Source organism: Opisthocomus hoazin, chromosome 1, assembly GCF_030867145.1.
Source record: "Opisthocomus hoazin isolate bOpiHoa1 chromosome 1, bOpiHoa1.hap1, whole genome shotgun sequence".
NCBI lineage: Eukaryota > Metazoa > Chordata > Aves > Opisthocomiformes > Opisthocomidae > Opisthocomus > Opisthocomus hoazin.
In genome coordinates, this window is record NC_134414.1 from 72,151,992 (window position 1) to 72,178,576 (window position 26,585).

The window sequence follows — 26,585 nt, forward strand, 5'->3', positions numbered from 1 at the left end:
TCTAGACCAGTGACCTCCAAAAAAACATAAATGTATTAACCGTTTCCATGACCTAACCGAAAGGAGCAGTGCAGAAGCTCATTCTGTAGACTGCAAAGCTCACCTCGTTAGAGGGCCTTTCTGTTTACATATCCCCTCCCAGCAGTGGGGTTCAGGAGAGACAGGGCATTTCTGTGCACCTTCTACACTTGGGTGAATAGAACATTGGAACCTGACCAGAGCCATAGGAAACCTGAATGAATGTATATTCACAGTAGGACTGACCTATATTGCAGCAGTTAAGCGGCCAGTCCCACTGTCCCCTATGCTCACCAGCGCATGGAATGCATTGGAAAAGGAACTCCTGTGCCATAAAGGCATGATGTCCAGTCTTGTATTCTGATGAGCATATCTGGCAGTTTCTTGTGCCTGACCAGCTATGCCAGAGTGGGGGTGGCAAAGCTACAAAGCAATGATTCTACCCAATCCTTTGGTGCATGACAGGAACTGTTGACAGTTGCTGCAGCTAGCAGTCTTTAAAGGAAGACCTACTATCATTAACAATGCCTTCTGTAATCCTACAATCATGGCAACTCATCCTTACTACTCAGCAGAAAACCCAGTTGAGTCCAGAAAAAGGAAGAGTTTATGAGAAGTCAACCAGACAGAGACATTTAGCAACAGACCCCTGAAGACCAAGTTTGGTCTGTGACACCAGATTTGCAGTGCAAAAAGTGCTCAGTGGATACACATTAAGCAAGCAGCAGCAGCAAAGACCCCTTTTCATACACTGGTTCTGCTGAGACCAACATTCAGTAGACCAACATCCAGTTTAGACTCTCGATGATATTCTGAAACATGACTTGTGAATTGATGGGCACATGGTGTGGCAGAGAGGCACGTAGGGAGAGGAACTGTTTGTAGCCCCACCAGGCTTCTAAAATTAAGAAAAGTTAAGAATTGGATTAACTCCTACTTTTGTCAGGATTATACTGCTTCTACATTTGTCATCTTAACTTCCTCTGTGTGACCTTGAAAGTCACCTTCATGACAGGCTGCTTTGAAAAAACTTATTTCTGTGAGTGCAGGCAGAAGCAACTCCCTTTGATGTCTTACAAAGCACAGAATGGCATTTTTGTTTGCATTGACTGCCTTAGATTTCAGTAATCGCAGACTGGCTGAGCTCGGAAAGCACCTCTGGAGGTCCTCTTGTCCAAACCCCTGCTCAAGCAGGGCCACCCAGAGCTGGCTGCCCAGGACCATGTCCAGACAGGTTTTGAGTATCTCCAAGAACAGAGACTCCACAACCTCCCCAGGAAACCTGTCCCAGTTCTGGGTCACCCTCACTGTGAAAAAGTGCTTCCTGATGTTCAGGTGGAACCTGCTGCATTCCAGTTTGCCTTTTGAACTTTCTGTTTGCCTTTGGACTGCCATTAAGATTGGCGCTATGTTAGGCATAAAAATAAGGCAAGAGCATATGCTCAAATGTTGGACAGTTATCAAGAAAAAGTGGTCAGATTCTTGGGCTGCACTGCACTCTGAATTATCTGAAGACTGAAGTTAGACACACACAGTGCTGCAGTTTATTCAGATTACCATGGAGTACTAATTCTGTACTTCTTTACATTTATCGCATTGTACAATACAAAAGTTTCCCCCAGTCCTTCCTCTGTAGGGTATTTAATTGAGCCTTGGACATAAGGACTTTCTAGTGCAAGTTCAAAAACTATGACAAACATACCTGTCCACCATATGCATATGTTTATAATAAAGATTCCACTGGATTCTTCTGAAGAGGACTAACAGATGCCAGAAATCAGCAGATGATTGGCAATGGCTGTCATTAAATATAGTGGGCTGAACCAAGCAGAACAAACTAGATGAAGTGAAGAGCTCTATAAAAGGTTGTAAATTATCACAAATCTCCACAGCTGAAAGAACCTGCATGTCAAGTTGTGATTGTGTGGTGTGGTTAACACACTGGTGAGATGGGATGCCATCCAGAGGGACCTTGACAAGCTTGAGAAATGGGCCCGTGCAGACCTCATGTAGTTCAACAAAGCCAAGTGCAAGGTTCTGCACCTGGGTCAAGGCAATCCCAAGCACAGATACAGGCTGGGTGGAGAATAGATGGAGTGCAACCCTGAGGAGAAGGACTTATGGGTGTTGGTTGATGAGAAGCTCAGCATGACCCAGCAGCGTGCGCTCACAGCCCAGAAGGCCAATGGTGTCCTGGGCTGCATCAAAAGCAGTGTGGCCAGCAGGTCGAGGGAGGGGATTCTGCCTCTCTGCTCCACTCTAGTGAGACCCCAACTGGAGTACTGCGTCCAGCTCTGGAGCCCTCAGCACAGGAAAGACATGGACCTGCTGGAGCGGGTCCAGAGGAGGCCACAAAAATGATCAGAGTGATGGAACACCTCTGCTGTGAGGAAAGGCTGAGAGATGTGGGGCTGTTCAGCCTGGAGAACAGAAGGCTCCGGGGAGACCTTAGTGCGGCCTTTTAGTACCTGAAGGAGGTACTGAAAGGAGGTTGTAGTGAGGCAGGGGTTGGTCTCTTGTCCCAAGTAACTAGCAACAGGACGAGAGGCAATGGCCTCAAGTTGTGTCAGGGGAGGTTTAGATTAGATATTAGGAAACATTTCTTTACTGAAAGAGTGGTCAGGCATTGGAACAGGCTGCCCAGGGAGGTGGTTGAGTCACCATCCCCGGACATGTTTAAAAAACGTGTAGATGTGGCACTTCGGGATATGGTTTAGTAGGCATGGTGGTGTTGGGTGGATGGTTGGACTTGGTGATCTTAGAGGTCTTTTCCAACCTATGATTCTATGATTCTATGAAGGGGGCCTACTAGAAAGCCGGAGAGGGACTTTTTACAAGGGCTTGTGGCGATAGGTCAAGGGGTGATGGCTTTAAACTAAAAGAGTACAGATTTAGATTAGATATAAGAACAAAATTCTTTACTATGAGGGTGATGAGGCACTGCAACAAGTTGCCCAGAGAAGTTGTGGATGCCCCCTCTCTGGCAGTGTTCAAGGCCAGGTTGGATGGGGCTTTGAGCAACCTGGTCCAGTGGAAAGTGTCCCTGTCCAAGGCAGCGGGCTTGGAACTAGATGATCTATAAGGCCCCTTCCAACCTGCTGTGGAAGGAGAGGCCAGGTCACGGCAGAGATGAGCCATGGCAGAGCAGCTCCGATCAGCATGTTCCTTTCCTAAGCAGACTAGAAGCTGTGTACAGTAAACAGAATGGTTTAGGTATAGTCAGCCAAATCCGTTTTTTTGAAGAAGCACAAACTAAGCCTCCCAGACATGGCAGTGTTTTCAAAGTCACTTGACAACCAACACAAGTCAGCAGGGTTATGTGTGACTTATCTGGTGTATCCTCAAGCTTCTGATGCTCTCTCTCAAACTGTATTCTTATGTGCCTTGCAGAGCCAGATGGAAATAAGACTGCCCAGTAGAATACCACCCTGTCACAACCAATGGTGAATGGCATGAACAACCGTGGACATTTCTATCACATCAACACTGTGCTGATAGTTTGCTCCTCTTATCATGGGAGTCTGAGAACATGAGACACAGTCTTATACTGTGCTGGTGGCTTCACAACTGTGTAGTTCTGCCAACTTTGTAGAAGGTGCTCCTGATTTAAGCCATTGCAAGAGAAAACAGAGCTTTTGCCTCCACTCATTTACATGACAGATTGTAGTAAAACTTTCAAAAGTAATAAAGAGCATGACTTTTTTGTGTGCTTTGAGCTGTGTCTGACAGCACATATATAGCTCGTAAGTGCAGACAGAGAATAGAGCTACCAGTTCCATTTTTTGTCTGTATAGAAACAAAACTTTACGTAAGTACACTGACTGCTGCTTCCAGTTCATTACTCTGTACTGTGAAATTATTTTTTTAATATTCACAGAATAGTGTAAATTAAAACTTCATTGGGAAAATGCAAGGTTGCGAAGACCATGACACTCACTATTAAAAAGCAGACACACACGACACAACAAAAATCCCATCGTGTTTTTTAAGGCCACATGCAGCTTCATTTCCAAAAAATCCTGTAGAGTTTTCCAAACTCTTGCAGAATCAAATCTCTAATTCCTAGCTGATCTACGGGATCTCTTTTAGAAAAAGATTCAGATCTGCAGACCAAAGTACAGGAGTGTAAGGTAAGCATCTATCTGCAAAGCAACTGTCTTAAATTCTCGTTGCAGTCAGTAAAGACCTAGTCAGTACAATAAACGGAGTCGGTGGAGTGATTCAGCTCTCCGCAGAACAGACACAGTTTGGTCAGTGGAATCCCTCTAGAACCCCTGACTGCATGTTAACTCTCTGCTGACTCTGATGGGAATACTGCTCATGTAGGCACCTATGCTGGAAACACCTGCATCTATCTCTCTGAATCCAGAGCTGAATCCTACCTGTAAAACTGATCTAAGGATGTTATGAAACCAAGAATCCTCAAATACTCCGCTAAACTGTCTAATCACCGTCACAGTTACAATTTGTACCTTATTTCTAGTATAAATTAGTCTAGTTAACCACCCTCCAGCCCTTAGGTTGTGCAATGTCTTTGTATGACAGATTAAAAAAGCCTTCCACCACCTTGTTTTGAGAGGAGAAAGACTGTTAAGAAACATTTAAATGTGTCTTGCAGGCACAACCCCACAGAGCTACATATAGCCTTTTGGCAGCATCTGTGAAAAATGAAGAGGCACGCTGGAACTGGCCAAGTACAAAGTCTGTCATTCTTCCAAGCGCGTTTCAGGCTCCTTCTCTGTTACTTCTCCTGTGAATTGACAATGGCTAGCCAAAACTGAGCCATTTTAAAGTATTTTAATATTTTAATAGGGGAAAATATTATCATTTTATTTCCAAACCACTGCATCTGCAATGGGCAAAAATCCCTAAAAGCAATTATTCAGCTTTTACTTTTTCAGATTTTTTCATCACTATCCTTTGGACTTGCATTTCTAAAACACTGAATAGCTGTTTGGAACAAGGGTTCCCAGTTGATAACCACCATTTTCAGCACAAACTCCTGCCTCTTTGCTGTGTCACGCATGTGAGCAGAAGGAAGCATTCAGCCTCACGTCCCCCTTTGAACTAGCTGGCACACCGCAGCCCACACGGGCACCACGGGCCTGAGAGTTCCCGGTTCAGAGGACTCTAACATCCGTAAGTGACACTGCTGCATTATATGAGGGCAGGTCTTCACATACCACTTATTGGCCTCGGAATTCACTCTTCAAAAAAGGTTGCTGTAATGCAGTTTATAAACATGAAAGGTCGACTAAATCCTATTCCTCCTTTGGTAGCACTGGTATGAACACACGACTAGTCAAACTTGATCACAGTCGGAGACTGAACCACAGGGGTAAAAATGAAAATAAATATACATACATGTGATTTTCTCCCCATTTGAACTGATCTGCTCCCATAACATATATAGAATATTTATGCAGCTTTCTATCTTTAGCACTGCTAAGATTCAAGAGGGAACTGGAAAGGTATTAGAAGAGTTCCTTAAATTCTGATCTCTAGTGTTAGTGATGAACAAATACCCTTTCCCTTTCTACACAGATATCAGTATGACTGCAAACTGATTTGAATTTTTAAATGTTTCAATATTTAAAGCACAGTCACACGATGCATGAAACTGATCTCCTTAAGCAAAGCTGTCAGAAGCCCAACACAAGCCTGGGTTTGACTTTAAGCTTTTTTTGAGGTTCCTTAACAGGAGTGAGCGGAAGTTACCATTCAAGAAAATGAAAGGCCAAGCATAGTGTAAAACCTTCTGGTAAATCCTATTGCTCACCCTTCTTGTTTCTCAGATTATACAGACCTTAGGAAAGTGGTGGGAAAGAAACATCTTGCATCATAAAATAGTCAGGCGCTGAAAGGTGAAAGCGAGATTGCAACAGGCTCTATAAGGGAAAAGGTCTTGTTCTGCTGCTCAGATAGGGCAAGCAATATGGAGTCTCAAGCTGAGGGAACAGGAAGACCAGTACTAAAATAATATCAAAAATGGAGATGGCTGAGCTGGCTCCACCCCTTCAGGTAGCATGAGAGAAGATTTAACTACAGTATACAAAACAAAAATGCTTACTATGAACGCATGTAAGGAAATCTGGACTTCTTGTATACGGTGACCCATATTTCTGAATACAAGCTGAAGAACAGAAAATGAAATTATTATTATAATGATGACATGGCAGCTGTTCAAAGCATGTAACAACATATCTGGTCTGCTGATTCATTAAGCAAGGATTTGGAAGGTGGATGCAAAACATATGAAATATTATAATCTCCCAGATGCCTTAAAACTCTTAAGTTCATCAAAATTTTTTAGCTCTGATGTACAGTAGAGTTATAAGCCATCTGAAGAGAATGATCACTTTACCAGATGCTACCATGATTCTAAAAGCATGTTAGTAGCTACTCAAATTTGACCCACTAAATGTCTTTTTCAAAATCTAGACAGCACATGGAGTTTTCTAAAATGGTTGGCATTTGTGATCTTAAGTACTGCATATTAAACACAAATAGAAAACAATATAATGCCATGACTAAGATACAGTCAAGAGAATAAGCCAGTGGTTCAATCAGTAAAGGCACTTTTTTTAAAATAAGGACATTAGTTAACAGCTAAGTTAACTAAAAAGAGAAAAAGGTAGAAGACTGCAAATTATTTACTAATGCTGCAAGCTACAGATACAAATGCAACATCAACATTTTAACACGCAGAAACCACATAAAGTATCTCTGTATGCAAATCTATACATCGGTAAGAAACAAACCTCAAAATCATATAAGGAACGTACAGTCTATCTTAAAAGTTAGCAATGCATGTCTATTGCAATCAGATTTCCATCAACGTTCCTTAGCAGAGGCTTCAACTGCCACAAGCTCCAGTGTTAGGCACCACATACCAGCACTGCCACAAAGTGAAAGCGAAAGCTGAAACTCACCCAAGTATTTCGGGTAGAAATATTCCTGTAGGGGGAAAAAAAAAAATCAAAGATTTATTGAATCATATTTGCTTCTATTGTCATACTATTTAAGAGCTGCTGTTAGTTTGGCGATCTTGTATGACAGTCGTTTAATAAGGTCCAAACACCAACATCCTAATCTCTTTTTATTCAGAGCCAGAAGCAGCACAGTACCATTCATGCATTGAGCCTTTTGCGAAAGAAAGAAACGTTAGCTCCAGTCTCAAGGTATTTTTTGAGAGCAGCTGACCTGGTAAGTGGCACTGACTGAGCGTGTGAAGCCACTTACCCAGTATGCGAGAGGCAAAGGTGCTGCTGGTGGCATGAGGCAGGGGAAGGAAGAGGAATCGAGGGACAAAACCCCAAAGGGAAGTACAGGGTCACTTAGTCACCCAGCACCTCCCCGGAGGTCCTCTGCTGACGCAGAACATGGACAGCACCCTACCACAACCACTAAAATAAAAGGGTACCTTTTGCTCTTATGATGAGCATACTACAACTCCAACAGCACCCATTGCCATACCGCCCATTCCATCACATCATGGAGACGGTCCACTCAAAGAAGGGAATAATGCAAATTTTCAAGTGAGGGGAAAATTGCCATTCATTAATCTAAAGCCAGACTGCAAAAGGCATTCCCACTCCTCTCATGGTACACAACCATACAAACTGTTCCCTACCTTGTGTCAACACAGTGTAGCCATACAGAGAGAGCAACAGGTTGCTGATGTGATGTGGATCTAACCTTGCATGTCAGAAAAATACTCAGCCTGGTAAGGCCTTGCCAGTTGCATGACTGCTTGCACCAGCACAGAGGAACAGCAGGAAAATGCAGCTGTGCTGCATGGAAGGGTGGGAGATTGGCCTAAGTGGATCATTAAACCACATTCTTCAAAAAATACATAAATTCATGGCCAGGAAAAAGCATTTATTTCGAACTTCACTTCATATTGGATTTCATAATGTGTAAGTCACTAGTTCAAGTGCTGTTAAAATTGTAATTAGGGTGTGCAATGAGGGAGAACTTGTAGATTGTACCAGTGCTTAATTTTTTTTTGTTAAAATAAACCATTTCTCAGCTAATCATGAAAGCATGCACAGTATAATTCTCTTTCATACAACGTGAGCAATTTTCATATAACACTATCTGTGGTGAGATCAGGATAGTAATTATCCTGTATTCTACAAAATTAATTTGGTCTATGATGATGCAAGATTAGAAACTATTTTATTTTCTCCTCTTATTACAGGTGTTTGGATAAGCTCATGCACATATACAAATGTGTACATACAACAGAGACAGGCACACACCATAGAATCATAAAATCATTAAGGCTGGAAAAGATCTCTAAGATCATCAAGTCACACCACCAACCCAACACCACCATGTCTGCTAAACCTTGTCCCGAAGTGTCACATCTACACGTTTTTTGAACACCTCCGGGGATGGGGACTCCACCACTTCCCTGGGCAGCCTGTTCCAATGTCTGACCACTCTTTCAGTAAAAAAATATTTCCTAATATCCAACCTAAATCTACCTGACACAACTTGAGGCCATTGCCTCTCATCCTATCACTAGTTACTTGGGAGACCAACACCCACCTCACTACAACCTCCTTTTAAGCAGTTGTAGAGAGCAATCAGGTCTCCCTCAGCCTCCTCTTCTCCAGACTAAACGACCCCAGTTCCCTCAGCCACTCCTTGTAAGACTTGTTCTCTATATCCTTCGTCAGCTTTGTTGCTCTTCTCTGGACACGCTCCAGCACCTCAACGTCCTTCTTGTAGTGAGGGGCCCAAAACTGAACACAGTACTCCAGGTGTGGCCTCACCAGTGCCAAGTACAGGGGCACGACCACCTCCCTACTCCTGCTGGCCACACTGCTCCTGAGACAAGCCAGGATGCCGTTGGCCTTCTTGGCCACCTGGGCACACTGCTGGCTCATGTTTAGCCGGCTGTCGACCAACACACCAAGGTCCTTTTCCGCTGGGCAGCTTTCCAGCCACTCCTCCCCAAGCCTGTAGCGTTGCATGGGGTTGTTGTGACTGAAGTGCAGGACCCGGCACTTGGCCTTGCTGAACCTCATACAGTTGGCCTCAGGCCATCGATCCAGTCTGTCCAGATCCCTCTACAGAGCCTTCCTACCCTCCAGCAGATCAACACTCCCACCCAACTTGGTGTCATCTGCAAACTTACTGAAGGAGCACTCAGTTCCCTCATGCGGATCATTGATAAAGATGTTAAACAAGACTGGATCCAAAACGGGGCCCTGGGGAACACCACTCATGACCGGTAGCCAGCTGGATTTATCTCCATTCACTGCCACTCCCCGGGCTCAGCTATTCAGCCAGTTCTTTATCCAGCGAAGCGTACACCCATCCAAACCACGAGCAACCGTGATTCAATTCGACCTGGACTCTCTAATGCAATCAACTGGCTGACACGGTCATATAAACTAAAAATTTTGCATTGCTGTCATCCTCCAGAAAAATCAATCACTTCTGGCAAATATGCTCCAGTTACTGAAATGCACCCTGTAAATATTCAGCCTAAATCATGACAGCATCAATAAATATGTAGAAGAAATAGCTTACACTTATTCTGATTTTCAATTCTGACCTGACAGTAACAGGCTTGGCACCATTTGGGGTTGAGCTTTGTAATATCTCTTCAGGTTAACAAACTGAGCGAGGAGCTCAGAACTCACAACGGTCCCCTTTCCCTCTTTTTTTTTTTAAGGTTTACTTTTGGAAAAGACAAATAAAAAAAAATACAGTCAAAACAGAAGTAAATCTAAACAGTCTAAGTATTCAGATGAGTGTCCAGCTGTGCTATAACAACAAACTGAACTTCAGCCAGCACTCAAGGAGAATAAGATAGCAGCATGTGATGAAATATTCCAAACACTTTTTTCTTTATTTCCCCTTCATTCAATGTACGTCACACGAATGTGCAAATGTGTTTAACCACCAACAGCATAATCCAGACACTGGCAAGAACAACTTTTTCTGCATTCACAGGACAAGAAATAGGAACTTTCATATTCATGGCCACCGGCCTAATTGCTCCAAGTCAGTGATGGCAAAGGCATAAGACTCCATTTTCTCCTTGACCTCTGATAAATGAGTTGAGTGCCAGAAAAGTTGTATAGAGTTTACTTTTGAATGAAAGATTAAGGTAACTAGTTATTTTAATTTCACAAATAACTTTCCAAATGCAAACTGACTGTATATTTATTGAATGCCAGCTGAACAGCAGAAGAGTGAAACTCCAAGACACTGTACCATGACAAACTTCATTTCATGAGGTATGTAGCAGAGGTAAGTGATTTAAACAGGAGGCTATTAATAGAAATGCAACCCTTCTTTCCCTGTCTTCCTCATTTGCTTATGTTATACAAAACTGCTTGCTGATCAGTGGCACTTCTCCAGGTCTACAGGACCTGCTGATACTACCATCATAAAATAAAGCAATGTGATCGCAGGTTCCAACATTACTCATTTTTGTATGGTTAACTTTTCATTTTTCTCCATAATCGATTTTCCTTACAACAGACTTCTGGAAATACAATGACAATGTATTCTATTCAGCCAAAAGATTAATCAAGAATGATGGACAAACTATCTTCCACCTTGAGAAAAGGAACTTGCTTAAACTGAAAGTAGTAGTTAGTCCCTTTTCAAAAAGCACTGATAAGGAGGTTGTGGAGTCTCCTCCTCTGGAGATATTCAAGACAAGGTCCTCTGCAGCCTGCTGTAGGTGACCCTGCTTCGGCAGGAGGGTTGGACTAGATGACTCACAGAGGTCCCTTCCAACCCCTACCATTCTGTGATTCTGTGATTCTGTGGTTCTGTGAAGTTCTCGCAGTTAGAAGTTCAAGTTGTGCCTAACCTACACAGAAAGGTGTGCATTATTTCTTGTGTGAGTGTTCAACTCTACAATGACTTTTCAGTCTTCTGTGCTGTACAAAGTCTTAATGACCCACAGATGTCAGGGAAGGTGAAAATCCTGCACAGGGTCAGGTCCCTGTTAAAAGTGTGAGTCTCATCTTCCCTCCATCAGAAATCTCCTGTTGTATTCTCCAGACCCAACAAAAATGCCAAGATTAGCAAAAGTTCTCTGTTAATACTTTGCTGATTTCTCAACTAGTTGCCTTCAACCTCAGGCTCACCAAACATCTTATCATCTAGAAAACCGCCCAGTACTCACAGGGTCAAAACAGAGGAGGTTATTTAACTGTGACCACCGTGGTAGCAAAAGTCACCACAGAATTACAGTAAGTGTTAAATTTTCAGCTTGGACTCTGGTAAAAGAAGTCAACATTTAAATAGTGTCAGCCCTTCCCCTTCAGATTCGCTTTGCTAATTACTGCTGAAAATAAAAGAAGGAGCAATGGGCTTTTAAAAACAAAAGGCTATAAACAAATACATATTGGACATAAACATCCTTTGGATAATCTGTTGTACAGACACTGACCTCACCAAGCTTTCTAACCAATCTGTCCAGTACTAATCTCCCAGTGCATGCAAGAGGAAGACAATACCTTGCAGAAGCACCAACCTCCACAAGAGACCAACCTTCACAAACAGAGTTTCAACAATTCCAACCTCTCTGTCTGCTCCTAGCAAGAAAACCTTTACGTATTTCCACCCCTGCTTCTCGTGACCCAACGCACTTTCTGTCTGCTTGGTTCCCACACATCAACCTGTACAACGGGGATGCCAGAAGCTTCAGTCGTCAAGGGCCTGGCACCAGGACACGCACAGCCTGCAGACCTGCGTGGGGTATGAGTTACACACCACGCATCATGTGCCATCAGAGGCACGGCTCAGCAGAGATCTCAGGTAAAGAGGGAGGAATAGGAGAGACTGGGAAGTGCCTCACATCTACAAGCCTCCACCCTTTCAGTGAAGTGGAAAGTACTGCATAAGGCCAGTCCCTCCAGGCAGGTCTTGGCTTGCTTATTCCAGCTCAGCTCTAGAGACCTTTTCCTTGCTGTCCAGGAGGCAGAGCTGTGCTGTAACAGAAAAGATTTAAGCTCTACAGCCCCCACCCCTTCCACACAAACACAAGTACATGCCAGCAGAAAGTCTCCCAATGCATTAAACGCAATTCTTGGTTTCCACTACAGTAGTGCAAGACTTAAGAGTACATGCTTTTATTTCAGGGTAGAGTGACATCGAACACTTTTTCATGAGGTTAAGGAGTTCTTCTTCCACCTACATCCAGAGCTTATTCCTACCCTTACAGCACAGCCACTACAACACTTAGTATGGGTATCTAAAACGAAAAGAGAGCATAGGTTTGAAAGTGTCCTCAAAAAAAACCAACCCAAACAAATTCTGCCCCAAAACTCCAGGTTGTTCTTTTTCATATTTGTTTTTTCTTCCAAATGTTAATGGTTGCAGTGGAATAGTTAAGAATAGTTTCTGTGGAGCCACCCCCACAATACCCTGCATTGAAACAACTGAGGAGAACAGCAACACGAAGGTGAGAGTTCATAGCAGGGCTGTGGAGTCAAAGCGTCAGAAGTACCCTTCCCTGCCAGAGGAAACCTAGAGTGTGACTGGGGTCTCCATCTATTTTCCACTTTATGGCCAAACTGTCCCTTAGTGGTAAAATCCAAAAGTTAGTGAAATTATATTGGGTATGCATTAGTCCCAATGCATTTTTAGGGAAGATGGAAGAACACCAAATCAGAACAGCCGTTAACATGAGTCACTGTATAAAAATAGCCCTTCTGAAAACATAACAATGACCCTGTCTACACCAGGAAAATGTTCTCACTGTTGCTTAAAGTAACTGGCGACACTGGAAACCTCAGCCAAAACGGCCTGCCAACTGCTTCTGTTTGTTTTGCTTGAGTACTAGGTCAGGTAAGCCTGATCAGCACTTGAATTTAATCAAAAACATGTTTGAGCTGTAGTGGCAGCAGATAAAAAGCGTAGTATACAGAAGGACTGTTCATGTTCCTGGGCAACTGGCTGAAGGTGACCCTGCCTGAGCAGGGGGTTGGACCAGATGACCTCCAGAGGTGCCAGCCAATCTCAGTCACCCTCTGATTCTGCGACTGCAGCACTGCTAACACTGGAGGATCTCACAGACTTGTGTTAGCAATGGTAATTTCTAAAGAGCTCTTTCTTAGTTACCTAGTTACCTCTTAGCGAGCTGTGGCAACTCCCACATTATGCCCTTTTCTCATTTCCGTATAAAGACTCTCCCTTTTCCTCTTTCCTTCAGGACTGAATGTTTGTCTTGGGCATGGCCTCACCTCCTTGTTTATAAATGTACTTCATGTTTCCACACTGCAGGCCTGCACAATCCTGGCAAAGAAATGGCCGCTGCCAAACATAATTGGCTATAACTTAGCTTTTGACAGTTGTTTAACTGTTATAACCTGAGAATGCAAAGCTCATTAATGCTCAAGAGCTCACCACATTTTTTTAAACTCAGCCCTAGGCTTTCAATGCATAGCAAATCTCATGCTTTATGATTAGGCTTTTCTCCCGTACAATGTAATCAACCAGTCCTACAATTCAGAATTTGAAATCTGTAGAAGTTGTAGTTGCAGAAATTATACTCAAATCAGTGCCACATTGTTTGTACAAGCTTTCCTTCTGATTGTGAGGAACCCAACGCTCAGCCAGACTAGTATGCTTCCTAGTATGTTGCTTTGGGGCAATCTACATTCTCCATGCAAGTAGCAAAGAGAACTACTCTCCACAATTTGGCAAGTGAAGCTTTACAGAAGCAAGCAGGTCGTGTTACAATCCAAAAGCAGCCTTGAGATCTCATCTCCTACTAGTAGATTTACTGTTGTTTAGGGTGGCTTTTAGATTTTGCATCCACTTGCAGAGTATCCCTTTCACTGTCCAGTTATTCTGGTGCACAAAGACTATGACTGCCCCTTCCACCGAGTCGTTGATCTTTCTAAACAAGAAGCATGCAAGACCACCCTCTCCAGCATCACCCGTTTCACAGAGACTAGGCATCTCTGCAGAATCCTGAAGACTGGAAACAATCGTAGAATCATAAAATCATAGAATGATTAAGGTTGGAAAAGACCTCTAAGATCATCAACTCCAACCGTCAACCCAACACCACCATGCCTGCTAAACCATGTCCCGAATTGCCACGTCTGCAAGTTTTTTGAACACCTCCAGGGATGGGGACTCCACCACCTCCTTGGGCAGCCTGTTCCAATGTCTGACCACTCTTTCAGTAAAGAAATTTTTCCTAAGAGCCAATTTAAATCTCCCTGACACAACTTGAGGCCCTTGCCTCTTGTCCAATCACTAGTTACTTGGGAAAAGAGACTGATACCCGTAAATGTAAAATTTCCACTTATTAGAGTGATTGTAATTAAACTAAAGTAAATCCTTGTTGTTTTGAGAAGACAGGAAAGCTCCAAGATAAAGAGGCTCCTAAATAACGCTACTTAGACAAACCTGACTTGCTGTTTTGGGGAGGGGGATAGGAAAGCTCTAAGATAGAGAGACTCCTAAATAATGTTATTTGGACAGCTCAGCCTTGGGAGGGCAGATGCACCAAGCTACAGAGATAAAGAGGCACCAGGAGGGCAACAAGACCAGAGCAATACAACCTGGAAGGGCACGGTATACGGGATCTTAGAACTGAGTTTGAGCAGAAACAAAGGTCAACCAGCGAACACTGTGATGAGTATAAGCCTTCATCTTAAGACCCCCAAAGACCACCCAAGGATGCTAACAGACACGCGTGAAAAACATTAACATATGCTAATTAGTTATTGGAAACGTCATGAATATGATAAGCATTTCTCTGAAATACAATGAATATGTATATTGTGATTGTATTTAACCTGAAATGACAGGGTGTTTCGCGTGCATGTTTGGAGGAGAGATCCCCCATGTGACCGGCGCCATAATAAAGAATACCTGTTTAACAGTCTTCTGACTATTGAGTCTTCAATTCTGGCTTTTCACGGCATCAAGACCAATGCCTGCCTCACTACAACCTCCTTTCAGGTAGCTGTAGAGAGCAATAAGGTCTCCCCTCAGCCTCATCTTCTCCAGGCTGAACAGCCCCAGCTCCCTCAGCCACTCCTCATAAGACTTGTTCTCCAGACCCCTCACTAGCCTCGTTGCTCTTCTCTGGACATGCTCCAGCAACTCAGTGTCCTTCTTGTAGTGAGGGGCCCAAAACTGAACACAGTACTCCAGGTGCAGCCTCACCAGTGCCACATATAGGGCCACGATCACCTACCTAAAAAACATCTATCATTATAGCTTCCCTCACCCTGTTCTCAGAGGCAGGACTATTTTCCAACAGCATACTGATGTGCCACCTCAGCAAAAGATGCTGCTCTGCAATGAGGAAAAACCCACCAATTATTAGAATGCAAATTACAGGAAAAATGTAATGAGAAGAAAGACAGAAAGAAAAAAAAAACGTTCCTGTATGTCACAGCCAAGCAAAACACAGATACTTTACATTTGTGCCAACGCAGGGGGCACAGAGAGATGATTTCTATGTGTGGCCTGAGGCAGGGTTTGATGGGACATTAACAGTGTGAAATAGATGTAACTGGTGCCAAGGGCCAAATAGTCCAAAAAAAAAAATTTGTAGAGTTATTCCAATGAGTTGGTTGCATGGGCTTTTAAGTTATTCTTCATGCAATCCCATCAGGAATGCCTTGAGGTTTCCTCCACTGCTTCAGGACTGAAAGCTGTATCGATGTGCAATTTGAAAAGAGGATCCCCGTTTGATAACAGACCTTCACTCGGTGTTGCTTGTTTGAATCCTTACTTGTTGCAACAGTTACAATATTTGTAGGTGTGGTTAAACTAACACTCAGAAACTTCAGACAAACTCAGCAAACCAGAATCTGACAAAACACCTAGCATAAGTAAAAAGCTCTCCCTTCAACATCCGATATTGTGTCATTACTGTTCAATTATTTAAGCTGTATTTATAATAGAACAGATATGTATCCCATCTAACATGATTTAAATGTTTGCCACCTCTTATAGGCTCTGTAACATTTTATCCACTGAAGAAATATTACATTTTTCCCCCTTCCTGTAATCTAACGATATTGTTCCTTAGGATTTTGCTTACCTGCAGAGGTTGCAACTCACCACAACAGCGACTTTAAGGCATTGTGGCATTTGGCCTCAGAGGGAACAGGCAAGCAGGGAATAGGGAAGTTACATCCGAGACAGCACTAGGCCCTTGTGACAGAATCTGATCTCATACTTCCCTGTTCGTTATTTTAATAAGTAACTTTTCCTTTTGTGTTCCTGTCCTAAATGCTTTCTGCAACTAAACTAGGACTCCCTGTTCTGGGAGTCAGCCCAGTGCAGCTCTCCAGACGCACGTGATTTTGTACAGGGCAACCATGACCCATACTCCTTTTACCTCTTCATTCATGGACCCTTCTGTCCTGGCAGGTGTGTGAAGACAACACCAACGCTTGTTCCCCTCCCTGGGCATCCTCTTTATTTTCCAGCTTTGCTCTTCCTCTGGGTCCCACTGCTGATGCTCAAACAGACAGCAAGAAAACCCAAAACAGTAAATAAGAAAACTTCCCTACAGACACGTGCATGTATGGAGAGCCTCTAGAACAGCAGGTCATAACAAAACAGTGATGAAGGTTCAGATCTGGAATGGAGACCTGCTGAAAAACTTCAGTTAGATTCTCCAAGGCTTGGTTATTCATTCGCTTCTTCGACAGCATAAGCTGTGACGACCCTTTCTGCTTCTCCCCTAGCACCTGGCCTTCCCACCCTAAACCTCCGCTGTCATTTGCAATGTGTTGGTGCAACCCTTTGTGAAGGTGCATAGCGACCTGGACCAGGGAAGTGATCCAGCTGCAAAATGATCATTTTTCTCTCCAGACTACTTCTTCTTTAGATCAGTTCTTTACATCAGTCCATGCAGTTCCACAAATCCCTGTGCAGGAAGTGTGAACAGAATAGGCAAGGGGGTTGCTTACTCCAAGTAGATCACCTGAGCTCTCACATGTGAAACCAAAGCCTGAAAAGATTATAATGCGAGTGGAGGAGAAATAAACTGGAAGAACCGCTCCCCCCCTCACCTCCTTTCCACTGGTTCTGTTTTTAAATTGCCATGGTTTTAGTCATTTAGCGCTCGCTGAATTACTTCACTGGGGACTGAAGTATGAGATAATGAACATTTTTGCTGCTTCTTTAGTAATTGTCCTGCCCCAAAGTTTTCCACTCTTCATATCCCAGGTCTGTGTCACACCGTCTCCAGAGCGGTCCACGGCTCCCTTGCTATGTCCATTCTCATTCTCAGTTTCTTCTAAATCTCTGATGCTGATTCCATTCTTGTTCTTCATACTTATTGGAACGCAATTGCTTGAAATTCATTAAGTTCACTTAGAGTTGGAGCACGCATGAACCACAACTGCCAATTTATACAGAATCAGTGTTTCTCTTACCTGATTCTCTTGCAGCTGTACTAACAAACTCAGTATTAATTCCCAGTAGGCTGCTCCTCTTTTTTTTTTAAATTTAAAAAGAAAATTACATGACCCCTTAGCCACAAAATGGTTTTCTTCATTTTTAATTGGCTTTTTTTCCCCTCTCACATATTTACTGAAACCTACTGTATTCTTCTAAAAAACTGACTTAATAACTTTATCTGCTTTTTCCATTATCTTCCTTCTTGACCCAAACCTGTATAATCCCCCTGCTCCAATTTACCATTCTTAGCATCTTTCTCCATCCTATCTTCAAACAGCCCCTCAGTGTAATATCTGCCACTTTTGTTTTCTCTTGTTCCCTTCTTCTTGTTCTTGTTCCCTAAACACAGGTTTAGTGTGTAGGGCTTTTGTGATGCGGTGTTTCAGTATTTCCAGGTCTGTTCTGAACTGCTGTGCTAAACTCACACAAGTGGAAACAGATAAAGATCAGGTAGTCATGAGTCCAGCAGAGTTGATGCAGCTGTGCCTGCTTCCATCAACAGCAAACTTTGCTCACCCTTCTCAATATCTTCTGACAAAGTAGCATTTAGCTAATAAATGTATGACCTGCCTTCTAAGGCAAGCAGGAGTATTTTTGTCAGCCTCCTGCTGCAGAACCTCATGACCACAAGCAAATGCTGTGTCTGTACCACCGAGGAGATAGACGCATCCTGCTCCACAGTCCCAATCTGCTTGCCTTCCAGACCAGTTAGACCCACTGGAGTTTGGTATGACTCCCTCCAGTCCTTTCTATCCCATTCCTTCTCTCCTACAAGCCATTCCTGGACAGAAGTCTACATGTCTCCTTATTTCCTTTCTCAAAATCTATTATGCAGGTACCACTGCAAATCCATCCTCCCATATACTGAGCTCAAGCAGGTTAAATCATCAGCACAGAGTTGTTTGGTAACTCTTTCCCTCTCTCAGATGAAATCTGCACCAACAAGAATAGATCCAAAATTCACACCAGCTATAAATCTAGCCCTTCCTCCATACTCTGCCAAAAGCCCCTGACAAATTGGTAGATTGAGAAGAATTTTCGCAGGAAGCAAATCCATATTTTTGCCTGGATCTAGAAAGGAATATTCTATACAGGGATGATGACATCTGTATTTAAAGATGATATCAGTATTTTTCATGTCTAGACTACACAACATTCACTAAATTACTCAAAGAAATTTTATACTGCTTGATTCTCCCACAAACTCCTCTCCTATCCTCCCACTACATGCCTTCATACTTTTCCAATTAGTATTTACAAGTGTGTATCTACCTTGCTATTCTTAGAAATAAGACCTAAATATTGTCTGACAAGCACCCCTCCTAAAAGATCAGCGTAAAGTCTGGATGACTCCAGTCCACACATGCAGCTCCTCTGTGTTATCGTGGCCATGTCACATAATGGAACAAATAAAGAAATAAAACCAATGAGCCAGTAACACTGTGAAACACAACCAAACTGACCACTATCACACCCTATATATTGCTTCATCTGCATGTCAGCTTCTCGAGAAACCCAGCCTAGCCGAAAGAATGTTGACATTGCTGGATGTTTTGTTAGGATCAGTAATTTTCAAGACATGACTGCAAAAAGCCCCGAAAAGCCTGATCTGGTCTCACTGCTGCCCTTGCCATGAGTGGGAGACTGGACCTCCCGAGTCCCTTTCAGCCCGAGTTACCCAGTGATTCTCTGCCCGCATTTTGTGCATCTGACAAGTCATAGATTTTCACAGGAGTTGGCACACAAGTCCCTCAAAAAGCAAGAGAACTTTTCATGTGGGTGCCTGTGAATCCGATGTTCATTCAGCATGCATACGAAAACCATCCGGCTTTCCATGGTACCCTATTGAGGGACAAATCCACAAACAGTTAAGACAGGTGGCCGGGCTGACCTACGTCAGTGCCTCTGGTGGGACAAGCAGCTTTCAAAGTATTCAGCACGGCAATGTCAATGATGACCTGCAGGAAGACCAGCAATTCTTCAGCAGTAACAACAGCAAGCAAGAGGTGCAGTGACAGATGCTGTACTGACAAACTATGGTACCGAGCAATAACAGGCTGCAATCAAACGCCTTCCCTACGCTGAGCCTTTCAAAACAGAGAAACTCCTTGCACAAGGACACATTTTTGCTGTATTTATTCTTCAGTGACATCTAACATTTCCAAGAACACAAGAAACTACACTCCCTTCTGCCCTTTGTTTCACTTGCTTGGATGACCACATTTTTAGAACAGGTCAACCAAATTCCTGAGCAGTTTATCAGGAGGTTAACAAGCTGTAATACCTTGACTGCATACCAAGGTCAAATATTTCTGCAGTACTGCTTTTTATAAGGCCTCGTCAACGTCTGAAATAAGATAACATTCTTATCTCTATATCCAAGATATTTTGCAACTTCATCCCATCTATCACATCTAGCATATCTTTTTAATAGATCACATTTAGAAACAGTCCTCACATCTCCCACGAACATGTTTCCCATCCTGATTTTTTTTCCCAGCATATTATCTTTTTATTTTTCTGTTTGGTACCTCTCGCATAAATGAAATTACAAAACAGGAACCATCCCAGAATTCTGCAGTAACGTCTAAGGATGTTATAATCAGGCTGCAAGACTCATTAACCTAGGCTCACGCTTGTTTTTACCATGTATAGTCATACAAATAGCACAGGCTGAGTTTTGTTCTGCCTCCTAAACAAAAAAAACAACCACCTCAAAATGTTTCAATGGATCTTCCTTCCTCTAGTCTGGGTGAGCTGATATTTATATTTTCCGTAACATAAAAGACAAAAGCTGCACTGGCCTGCAAATGAATGGCTGTTTAGCCCCGCCTCACACACTATTCTTAGCAGTTGATGTAAGTAATCACACATGTGGCCACACCCGCATTCAGGTTTCAGAGAATGTGTACCTTCTGCTGACGGCTCGCAGATGTTGCTCTGGAAAGTTGATCAGTGAAGCAATGGAAGACACTGCAAAAGGATGCTTTGGTACAGGGAAACGACATAAACACTGCATAGTCAATTCCAGTAAATAGGAATGAAATACCATTTACCTATACCAGAGCACCATTTTTCCTTCCATTGCTTCCGTGATCAGCTTTCCATAAAATGCTATTAGGGGCCAGATGTTTCACTTGGCTGGACTGAGCTATGGTTTTACCTGGGAAGCATCACGCAAGCTACATTACAGCCTTGCTTCATCTTACCTGAACTTCTGGTGCTGTCTGATTGGACTGGTAAATGCAATTTCACATCACGTCTTTAAGTCACAGGCCTGGAAATCAGGCCTTGAAATTCTCTTCACACAACCATAGGAGAGTTAAGAATGGCAAGGTTTGTAACAAAGACTCACACATTTCATTAGATGATCTGATGGGAGGAGACAGGGAAGAGCGACAACACGTTTGTGCTCACATCGCAAGCCTTTCTTCAGGTCAAACAAAGAAGCAGCAAGCTATTAACTAATCTCAAACCAACCTTCAGTTGCCAAGGCTGCAAGACCATCACTCCCATGGGACAGTAAACAGCTGAATGCCTACATTCGCGCTCATCTGGTGCTTTAAAGCATACAACCTGGGAGATGCAGCAGCGCAGATGAGCAGTGCACTGACGTGCTCCCCGCGGCTTGCCTGCTACGAGGCCAGCCCCAGGGCTCAGCGCAGGGCGCAGTAGTTCATCTCTGTGACCAGATTCAGCAGGCAGAGACAAAAATGTCAGCCTTCATAAACTATAAGGAATCATCAGCTGTCAGCAGTAATCTGTACATTTCCCCGGTCAATAAGAAGTCCTCGCTTTACCAGCATGGACCAGCTGCAGCCCGACAATACGCTGAAGCGTGACTGCAGCTACTGTAATTCCTCATACTGCTAGGCATTGTTTATCAACAGTTTTCATCCTGTCTCAGCTAGCTTCCTTCTTCTGTCAGTCACCAGGACAGGACATACAAGGCAGCATGGGTGACACAACAGCACGATAACTTCCTGGCATTTAAGAAACCACTTCCATTACCTCCGGTGCGTATGAGGGAGACGCGAAAAGATCAAGTCAGACCAAAACGCAGATGAGAAAAATACTCTGCCCATCAAATCCAGAGATACTGCCGGAGGAGGAGTCACCTATGCCTTACAAAGCACTGAAGGCTTCCAACGTTTACAGTACTAACAGCCCGCAAACGTGACCTCTGCCACCACGCATCAGAAAACTGCTCCTGAAGAGCAACTGCTGCCTTCACGTCACACACTGATTGCAAAATGGACAGGAAGGGCCGTAAATCCCCCGATAGGCAGTGGCACACTTGCTCCCCAGTCAAACTGAAGGAAAGTAACAGCAAGGAGTAGGACATGCTGCACATAAGAAGCAAGTTCACAGCTTTTGGGAGGTTCGTGTCTCAGAAAAGGCAGGATTTTACATCACTGCAGGCCTAGAAGTATTATAAAATGCAGGGCTTTGGTGTAGAAGTGCATGTAAAATAAGCAAGGGGGCACAGGCACTAGAAGCTCATCTAACCCTAGCGGTATTTTTTCAGAGGTTTTCAGAACTAGAGAGAGACCGACCAGCAACAACGAAAGAAACGCACAAAAAAAATCAAAATCATTTGCAATGACACAAAGCTTGCGTTGTCCTGCAAAACACGCTTAGACGGCGTGACTGGGTCTTAGAGAACTTATATTACACATTAAAAGATTCTAAACCAGAATGATTTCATATTTTCATTACAGTAGAACTGTATATTTTTTTCCAATATACAAAATAAATACCAAGTACTGTTAAAAACTCTTTACACATTTACACAGTCTACCACCCTCTAAACTGGTCTATCCATGCATCGCATTTGGCTACTTTTTTGGCCAGAAGGCAGTTTGCAAAACTGGTGACCTCAGGTCACCTTTTTTCCAGAATGCTACAAAATCACATCTGGGATATTTTTTCCTGTATTCACTGCTATACGGTGAATATTTATACTGAGTTTAAAGTTACGTTCTTCAACATCAATATGGAAATAGTTGTGCCAGCCACTCTCACCACATTGCAGTTATCCATATTCTGTGTTGGCTCAGTTTTACAGGACAGAAGAAAATGCTGCTGCATGCAGATGTGACTGCACATGCACGTAAGAGGTGTAACGTTAAACACTGCCTGGGCAAGTGCTCCATATTAAGATCTAATTTAAAGATTGTCAAAAAGAAAAGCCGGCATCACACTGTTTTTGCCATGCTTACTACTGCCTTGTGACAACAAAGCTGCCGCGCTGTATATCCAGCGCTGAGCCTGCTAACGAAGCACACATGTCAAGACTTGTCTGACTGAAGCATGAAACAGCTCCTCAGATGAGTCCCTCCCTTGCCTGCACACACTCTCTCCTCTCTCTCTGTCCTATCTTCTCCCTAGAGCATCGCGCCATTAACAGGAACATGCTGTGCAGTCTCAAGCTTCAGTTCGAACACCGAGAAAAATCCACTTCCCACCGCTAAATCAATGCCAGATAATCTCTGCAATGGGAACAGCCCATCCAAAACAGGGTAGACAGGAGGTGTGAAGTAGTTGGGAGAGTAAGCCAAGCTCAGTACAGCAACACAACCGCATCCACATGCTGTCCAAAGCGAGAGGAAGACTGGAAGAGCCAGCAGCCCGTGGTGTGCGAGCTGTAACTGTGTGAATCCACGCTGAGTGTCGGAAGCGCAGCAGTACCACGTTCCCGTTCACGTGCTCTCCTGCTGTCGTAGTGACAGGTCCTGAACCTACTGATCCCAAAACTCAGACCAAGTCCAATATGGCCTGAAGGGATTAAAGTGTGTTTATGACATGCTTCTTCTGAGAAACCCCTACTCTGACATATGCCCCAACATTAAGGGGATTTTAAACACAGCTGGGACGAGAGGCTGGAGGAAAGAGGGACGACACGGTGTCCAGACAGAGGAGCCACAGCGTTACTCGCACTGCTCTTGCTTCATGGATTTACACTGTGGGTGAATAGGGCCCTTCCACTCTCCGGGGACAGCGGTCGAGCCCGCAGAACATCCCACACCATCCTCACCGAGGCATTTCTGACCGGATGGCACCGACACAGCCCTTGCTGTGACACCGTGGGCTTCCAGTCATCCACCTAATGGTTCTGGTTCCTCCTCCTCCTCCCAGCGGCTCCCCCAGCTGTGCGGGCAGCTGGCGGCCAGCCGCAGACGGATCCGCGAATCTCCTCCGCGCCCTTACCGTCTCGGGGTCGTTCTCGAACACCTCCCGGGCCTCCTCCTTGCTGCAGTGCTCCTCCACGCACTCCCTCTCCAGGTGCCCTTGCTTGGTCTCCTCGAAGATCTGGTAGGCTCGCCGCTGCCTCTGCCGCAGGAACTGGGCAGCCTCCGGGGCGCGCAGCAGCACGGCTGGGTGCCGGTCCCGGGGGGCGACAAGGAGGAGGAGGAGGAGGAAGGGGAGGCAATGGTGAACAGCGGAGCCCGCCCCCCCCACTCGCACACCAAACCGCCCGGCCGGGGGGCACCGACCGCGGCCCCCGCCGCACCGGCATCCCCGCCCGCAGCCTGGCCGTGAGGCCGCGCATCCCCCCCCCCCCCAGCAGCTCCCGCAGACCGCACACACACGGGGAGCGCGGGGGGATGCTCGGCGGCGTGTGCGGGGGGGTGGGGGGGTCCGGAGCCCCCCGCGGTACTCACTCTGCCAGGAGTCGGCCGCCAGCAGGGTCAGCAGCAGGGCGGCCCCGAGGGGCGCCGCGGGATGCGGCATGATGCGGCGGCGGCGGCTGGGGCCGGGCCGGGCCGGGCCGGGCGGCGGCGGAGCGGAGCGGGGCGGAGCGGGGCGGGCGGAGAGCGCAGCGGGGGAGCCGGGCAGCCGCTCGCCCCCCCCCCCCCCCCCCCCCACCGCCCGCCCTCCGCAGCCGCTGGCCGAGCGCCGCCGGGACACACCTCGCGGGGCGGCGGGGCGGCCCCGCGTACCTGCCCGGCCGCTTCCCGAGGGCCGCGCCGGGCGGCGGGGCGGCGGGGTGGGGGCGTTTACGGGGAGCCGGGCTGAGGGGGCCCGGGGAGCCGGTGGGAGGGCGGTCCCCCGTCTCCGGGCCGGCTCTGGGGCGAGGCGAGGCGAGGACGAGCGGCTCCGGCGGGAGCGGCTGGAGGGGGGGAAGGTGGCGCCGAACGCAGCCCGGTCCTGCCTCAGGTTGGACACCTGGGCTCTCCCCGCCCCCAGTGCGTGTTTTCTTCATGACTAGATTTTCAGCTTATTCCGCTATTTTAGGATAAACTCCTCAGGGAAGGGAGGGATATCTTTTATAGCGATATGCTGGGCGCCGTCCTTCACTGCCCCTCGTCCGTCCGTAGCCGCAGAGGACGCATCCAGTGCGGGAAGCCCTGTCAGCCGTGAGCCAGGGCTGCGGGGTGAGAGCTCACAGCTGCACCCGGGCTGCCCGTTGCCACCGCTTTAAAGCTGCCCCTGTTACCTGCGCTGCCCTGCTGGGGGGCACATGTGACGGGTGGCTTGAGTAACACCGTATCTCGACATTCTTCAAGACCACTTGTGCGACAAAAGAACTTCTCTAGTATAATTTTGGTATATAGGTATATCTAACACAGACTTGGTGTCTCCGCAATAGATTACTGCAAATATAATGTAACTAATGTAAAAAATGTATTTGTATTGCAGATTGTTGAAGTAAAGCACATGAAAACACAAGAGCGAGCCTACGCGTTCAAAGCAACAGTCCCTAGGCTGGTATCTTCTGCCTGACCATGGCCAATAGCAGACATATAGGTAAGAGTTATAAAAACATACAAACCACCTTGGAGTGGTCTTTTCTTTCTCATTGCAGCTTCCGAAGTGCAGAGGAAGAGCTCTCTTAGGTAAAAACTGTGTCCACTGTCAAGCTACCAGACACAAATGTACCCCTTCTCCATCAATCTGTCAAATACCTTTTTGATCTGTTGGTACTTCTGGCCTCCAGAAGTGGCAGAAAGTTCCCAAACATGCACAAAGACTAGACAGGAACTTTTTCTCACCAGTTTTAAATCCAGTGCTTAATAATTTTACAGGGTACTTGAATCTTCATCTAAGAAACAGTGAATTACCATGCCCTGTTTGTTTTCACCATACCGTTTTACATATCTCTCTCATATGCTTTCAGAACCATGCCTTTTCCTAAGCTATGGAGCTTTGGTTTATAATTTGTTACCAAACTCCTTTGAATAATAGAATCACAGAATCACTAACATTGGAAAAGACCTCTAAGATCATGAAGTCCAACTGTCACCCCAAAACCACCATGTCTGCTAAACCATGTCCCGACGTGCCACATCTACACGTTTTTTGAACACCTCCAAGGTGGCAGCGAGTAGCCGCAAGCGAAGGGAGTGTAGACCTGGTAATTTCAGCAGCAGAGCCAGTAAAGAATCTTCAGCTGCAGGCAGAGGTGTTGTAGGACTGGCTGTCACGTTCCTCCCTCTGTCGTGTGTCCCCGCTCCCCACGTCTGGAGATGTGGCTGTGCCATTTCAGCTCACTCACCTGGCAGGAGATTCATCCCTTTTTTTAGCACACGTATGTTTTCTACCAGGTTACTGTGCTGAACCAGCTCAGCGACAGGGCAGAGAAGCGTGCAGTGGGGTTGCAGCAGTCAGTCCATGGGCTGCTGTGGGGTTGCAGCCTGTGCTCCTTATACAGAAACCATAACCCATCTTTGTTTTCATACTTCTCTGTATGTCTTCTATTTATGCTTTTTAAATGAAGTGGATGAAACTGCATGCAATATTCAAGATGTGCATTTACAGTGGCACTGTCCTGCTTTTGTCTTAGTTTTGTTTTTTCTTACTATTTCCAAACATTGTACAGGTTCCTTTTTAGTTTCTGACCTGTTCTTTTCAAAGAGCTGTGAAGATAAGGTCTGAGACCTGTTTCCTGAGTGGAGCTGCTGTTTTACCAGCGGATACATACAGTGAGGGTTGCCTTCCATGGGTGCATCACTTTGCGTGTCCGTGTATTAATTTTCACTTGTCATTTATCACCCTGTCACATTAAAAGTGCTATCAAGCGTTACAGCTGAGCTAATCTAACAGCTTCTTTCTACCAAAACAGGTTGTCCCACTCTTCTTTCCCTCTATGCTTCCACCCTATCCCTAGATGCACAATTCTTCCTCCCTAGTCTTTGACATTC

General features: G+C 45.1%; 1 protein-coding gene across 1 annotated transcript in view; it reads right to left on the reverse strand.

Annotated features, from left to right (window-relative positions):
- GAS6 (growth arrest specific 6) overlaps positions 1 to 24,196 on the reverse strand; it is a 46,253-nt gene extending 22,057 nt beyond the window's left edge. The window contains exons 1-4 of the mRNA XM_075425436.1: positions 24,105 to 24,196; positions 23,650 to 23,816; positions 6,951 to 6,975; positions 6,089 to 6,151 (exon numbers count right to left, since the gene is read on the reverse strand). Coding sequence (XP_075281551.1) covers positions 6,089 to 6,151; positions 6,951 to 6,975; positions 23,650 to 23,816; positions 24,105 to 24,174 — 325 coding nt within the window. The 5' untranslated portion in view covers positions 24,175 to 24,196. The remainder of the gene's footprint in view (positions 1 to 6,088; positions 6,152 to 6,950; positions 6,976 to 23,649; positions 23,817 to 24,104) is intronic.
- Between the last annotated feature and the right edge of the window lie 2,389 nt (positions 24,197 to 26,585).